At 42.7% G+C, this 5,450-nt stretch overlaps 1 protein-coding gene across 1 annotated transcript; it reads right to left on the bottom strand.

Moving 5' to 3' along the window:
- Positions 1–1,492: 1,492 nt before the first annotated feature.
- LOC135171366 (uncharacterized) lies at positions 1,493–4,680 on the bottom strand. The gene is made up of 4 exons (XM_064137851.1): positions 2,831–4,680; positions 2,199–2,771; positions 1,751–1,902; positions 1,493–1,626 (listed from the first exon to the last, which is right to left on the bottom strand). The coding sequence occupies exons 1-4, from the start codon at positions 4,678–4,680 to the stop codon at positions 1,493–1,495; spliced, it is 2,709 nt and encodes a 902-aa protein (XP_063993921.1).
- Between the last annotated feature and the right edge of the window lie 770 nt (positions 4,681–5,450).

Below are 5,450 nucleotides of genomic sequence, written 5' to 3' on the forward strand. Positions count from 1 at the left end.
CACCTCCGATAGATATATAAGGAAGAGTTTCTCCTTATAGTTAATTAACAGTTAAATCAATTAATTAGTGACTCAACGATTAAATCGGAAACGTCAACAAATTACATATAGTAATTATAATTTATAAAAAATCAGTGTTAAGAAATCGACTTTGGTGGCACCTGGCCCCAATAAAGATTCATAGAAATTCAACAGTGACTATTAATTTCAAATCGGCTAATCCAAAGGATCCTTCACCCACATTTTCCACCTACATCCACCCTAAATTCAGTCAATCCTCAAACAAAACTTGTATTCTTGTAATGTAACTGTTGTTGAAACAGGAAGTTGTCTCCCTAGCCGAACAAAGAGATAGCTGATATATACCTATGCGTATACTAATAGTATTGTACACTATTGTAAACATACAGGGTCTATTATAGCTTGCTGCTGATGGGGCACCGGCATGTTTTGAGGGTCATTTTGAACTGAAAATCCTTTTCCACTTTTCGCTCAGACGCACCCCTACCGGGATATGGGGGTGAAAAGGACGGCCAATGGGGCGCGAGCATTGCGCGGCTCTACGCCCGTGTGCCGCGGGTAAGCGGTGTGCGTGCTTCCCCTTCTCCACGGACGGACGTTCCATTCCGGTAGTGAGAGAAAGAGAGAGGGGGAAAGATATTTCTCTCCCACTCATTGACAATTTCAAGACAATCCTTCCGGGGGGGCATTAGATTAGATAATTAATGTTTAAAATTGGCGAAATAAATATCGAAATTCCCAGGGGGTGGCTCGCGATTTTCGCGGAATCCAGAGCAATAAACGCGTTTTCTTGATTATCAAGTAAACAAATGGATTAACGGCCTTTTGTCACAAGATATTTTTTGCAGAGAATCAAATTTTCTACAACAAATGTCTGTTTGGAGAGGATACTGATTTTAGGGTGGATTGGGGAGGAGTGCAATGATGGGTAATTTTGAACTGAATGAATTATAACACTGGGTAAATTATTCTGCCGATTTATTACTGCTGTGGATAACCACTTGGGTCAATTAAAGTAAAAACACCACGTTGGGTTGAGTTTCTTAATCGCGAATAAATTCCCGTGATTGTCTGTTAAATTTAACTATGCAAGGTGATGGTGATGTAGCTAATTGTCTGGAATAGGCGTCCACACTGACGGTGGTGTAGCTGGAGACACTCAGTAGTGGATCGGTGATTGTACAACGAACTGGTAATTAAACGAAACCGAAACATTATAGTCCGAATACAATGCTGAACTAACTGGCCGTTGGGTTTCCGGGTTTGCGGTAAGGCCTGACCGTTCACCCGACGATGCCCGAAATCTGACGGGTTTGATCGATTTGATCGACCGTCCTCATGGAGATTAGGCTTAGTTTCAAACATGTCTTATGGTGGGATCCCGTAAATCCATTTGTTTATTTAATAATTGGATTTCAAATTTAAACAAACATCCGCGATTAATTCATAAACCAAGACATTTTCGCGATTTTCACATAAGATAGTGTTTGTTGAGGAACGTGATTTCTGGGTGGTCGGGCGTTGGGAAATTGGAATTGGTGTCGTGCGGGTGAGATAAAGGCACGAAAACACTACGATATAAAAACTTCGCGTTTAATTTGTCACCTGTTGTCAAAACGATACAAAAATGCATAAAGTTTGTTGAGGTTCACCCGTGTGGAATCGTTGAGAATTGAGTTGCAATAAATAACGTTGAGAGTGGTTGAATAATGCGAAAAGATCGAAATACGTTGACTGACACGTTGTATGTACGGTGCATGGCTGACTTGGGGGGGGGGTCCCACGTTCGTTACCGAAGCGGATGACCCGTGACCCGATGAACCCTGAAAATGTCCGAAATTAATCGACCACTTGTCGTTGAGTTGGGGGCGTTTTTTATGTCTAGTTTAAACAGATACTTGATGTTCAAAATGGGATTCCTCGCAAAAAAATCGTCTGGACAAAATGTTGTAAACCCATTTGTTTACAAGATAATTAGCTGCGGAATGCCAAGGCGGATGCCGCGGTTTTCAGAACTTTTCCACCAAAAAAGACGTTTTTCCAATTATCTTTTTTTGTTTTTTTTTTTTCTATTAATGCGCGAAACTTTACAAGTTTATACAGCATGATATATATACAAAGCTTATTGGTGTTATCTACATTACGTAGCAGACAGTCTTGTCTCTGTGGAGGGTTACACTCTCAGATTGCTTTCATGGAGAAAGGTCGATATTATTTCCATGCACTTAGGGTCTAACTCTTTTAGAATTTTTTTGCTGCTATACGGAGGCCAGAGTTGGTTCTTCACCAATGAACAGTACATTCTACACCTGGGAGCATCGTGTCTAGGACAGTCCCAGAGAACGTGGTCAAGGTCCTCGTCAGGGCAACCACACTCACATTCAGCTGAATTTATCAAATTTTTTCTTTTCAAGGAGGCTGCAAGGTGATAGTGGTTGGCCCTGGCTCTATTGACCCATGCTATCGTGGACCGCGGATATTCCTTGTTGTGGAACCAGGGTTTTCTGCTATCTCTGTAGAATTCCTTGAAAAATGTTTTGCCTTTACCTCTGGCGTTGTCGTTTCTCCCTTCCTCTATACAAATTTCTAGGGTAGATTCTAGAGACTCTTTCTTCATATATTCCCTAAAGTCGGTAAACGGTACTGGGAGTCTGAAGTTAGGGAGTAAATCCGTGGCCTCTCTGGCCAGTCGGTCGGCTTCCTCGTTACCCTCAATTCCCGTATGCGAGGGAACCCACTCAAATTTTATGCTATTTTGATTGTTATTGTTATGGTTAAATTCTTCACAGTTTTTTTTATTTCTAGTAACATTTTATTGTCTCTGATGTTATGGGTTGGTCGTGATAACGAAGTGAGGGCACTGAGGGAGTCCGTTATAATGATATAATCATAGTTGGGTGAGTTGACAGCGATTTTTATGGCCTCATCAATCGCCAGACATTCAGCGGTAAACACCGATGCCCGGGGATTGATGCTGAGAGATCTCGCCAACTTGAGACGCGGTGAGAAACAGGCCGAGCCCACAGAATTCCCGTTTGGTTTTTTGCTACCGTCAGTGAAAATTTTGATGGCATTTCGTTGCCTACGATCTATTTCTGGGGAGGTTTCTGTTGGCTCGTCCTCAATAGCAGAACTAGCAACGATTGTCCTGTACTCGTACAGGTGCATGTTGAAATGATCTTCCATGCACAACTCTTGGATCATCGGGATTAACTCTCGTATGCACTTTTTAATCATACGTTCTTTGTCATTTGGTATAAATTCGTCATTCTCAATCATGGCGTGAATGGTCGACGAGACCTGTGAATTGCGGTTGGACAGAGCTTGGATAAAAAAATTCTTGCAGAGAAAAATTGAGCGTTTTTCAATGAGTGGAAGTTTACTCTCCGCTAGTAGGACATTAGTGGGAGTAGATACTCTGTATCCTAGACAATACCGAATCGCAGCGTACTGAAGTCGTTCAAGCTTATTGGTGTCTAGTTTAGAGATTGGGGATGAGATGAATGAACTGTAATCGATGATTGAACGAACAAAGGATTTATAGATTTTTAGTAGGGTATCTGGATGAGCACCCCACCATGTGCCTCTGAGGAATTTTATGATGTTAAGGGATTTGAGTGAGGATCGTAAGGTTTTTGCAAGCTGGGGCTTAAATGATAATCTCTGGTCGAATATGACTCCTAGAAATTTTGCCTCTGGAGAGCAGCGGATTAGGTGGTCATTGATTTTTATCCTTGAGCGTGTGGGCGGTTTTTTCCTTTGATGGAAATGCACGAGTTGCGTTTTCATTGGAGACAATGAAAGTCCAATCTCGCTGAGGTTGGTGTCTATTACTCTTGCTGTTTCCTCTAAGGTTGATTCCATAGACGCTACGGTTGGTTGGCTTGTGTATATTGCGACATCATCAGCGAATTGAGAGACCACGACTTCGGCTGGGAGATTTTCGACAACCGAGGAGACGTAGATGATATATAATAAGGGGGAGTGGACCCCTCCCTGTGGTACCCCCCTGTAGACATACCTAGGGCCTTCATTATATAAGGATGTGATTTGCCTTTCATGGGTTAGGAACTTAATAAATCTGACTGTAGGTGAGGGGCACCCGATTGCTGCTAATTTCTTGAGGAGGATTTGGAGATTTACCTCGTCAAAGGCTGATTTCACATCTAGGAACGCCGCTAAGGTTTCCTGCTTCTTGGAGAGATTGGAGTCGATATGAAGTAAAAAGTTAGACAAGTTATCATGGCAAGATTTGCCTTTGCGAAAACCATTTTGGGAGTTTGGGAGGAGGTTTTTATGCTCCACCCACCACTGGAGCCGATTCTGCAACATTGTCTCAAACAGTTTACACAGACAAGACCAGAGAGCTATGGGCCTCACTGCATTTCCTCCTGGCTTAGGTATGAAGTGGAGATATTGGGTGGTCCAGGTTGGGGGGTATTCAGCTGCTGTGTATGGATCATTGTATATGTCCACGAGCAGCAGCTTATATTTTTGGGGAAGTTTCTTTAGGGCAGAGTAGTCAATGCCGTCTGTGCCAGAAGCAGACTTATTACTACGGGAGTTCAGGGCCATGTTAAATTCTTGGTAGTGAACAGTGATTCTAGAATTGGATTTTGTTCGCAGTGGGGAAGAGAGGCGGGGTTTGATTGGACCCATGGGGGGCTGATGGATCTCAGGGAGTTTTCAACATATTCGTCACTCTTTGGGTTTTCCCTCTTGTTGATGGGACTGTTATTGACCCACGAGTTCTTGAAAATTTTGCATGAGTTTCATACATAAGTTTGGTTTTTCCTTATGTCTATATATTGTGCAAAAGATCGGAAGGAGTTTTTTTTTCGTGTCGAAGAGTTTGGTAGCCTCATTAATCGCCTGCCTGTGCACTACGTAATCATCGTGGGATTTTGAGGATTTCGATTGCACATATGTAGCAATACGATTGTCTCTAGCACTTTGGCATTCTGAGTCCCACCAATGGACCGGGTTTCTATGTCGTGAAGGAGGGACTTGTCTGCTCTGTGGCGTGTGTTTTTTAATATGCTCTGCCAGATGGTTCGTGAGCTTGAAATATTTTTCTACAGGGGAGAGATTATCATAGCTTGGATCGTAGAAGGAGGTGGAGAATGAGTTATCGAGGGATTCCAGTACAGCTTCCCAATCTGTTCTAACGGATGAAAGCTTGAATGACTTTTTTGTGCAAATACGCTTTTCTATTGCTATTTGGGTGAGCCCCGGGAAGTGGTCTGATCCACAGGCCTCGTCCCCTACCGATACCTTGACAGAGTCCGACAATGATGTAGATGATAAGACCAGATCAATGTTCGACTCACTGGTTTCATTGTGACGCGTGATGGTCTTTGGGTTGTGCATAATGAGATCATGAGTACTTATAGAGTTGTAAAATTTTTCCCCGCCCTGTTTATTTTCAC

Source organism: Diachasmimorpha longicaudata, chromosome 19 (assembly GCF_034640455.1).
Source record: "Diachasmimorpha longicaudata isolate KC_UGA_2023 chromosome 19, iyDiaLong2, whole genome shotgun sequence".
Classification (NCBI taxonomy): Eukaryota; Metazoa; Arthropoda; class Insecta; order Hymenoptera; family Braconidae; genus Diachasmimorpha; species Diachasmimorpha longicaudata.

Coding starts and splice junctions, on each gene's coding strand:
- LOC135171366 (XM_064137851.1), bottom strand. CDS start 4,680: ATGGGTCCAATCAAACCCCGCCTCTCTTCCCCACTGCGAACAAAATCC. Junction 2,772..2,830: donor AACATCAGAGACAATAAAAT/GTTACTAGAAAT, acceptor CAATCAAAATAG/CATAAAATTTGAGTGGGTTC. Junction 1,903..2,198: donor CATGAAAGCAATCTGAGAGT/GTAACCCTCCAC, acceptor TGTTTAAACTAG/ACATAAAAAACGCCCCCAAC.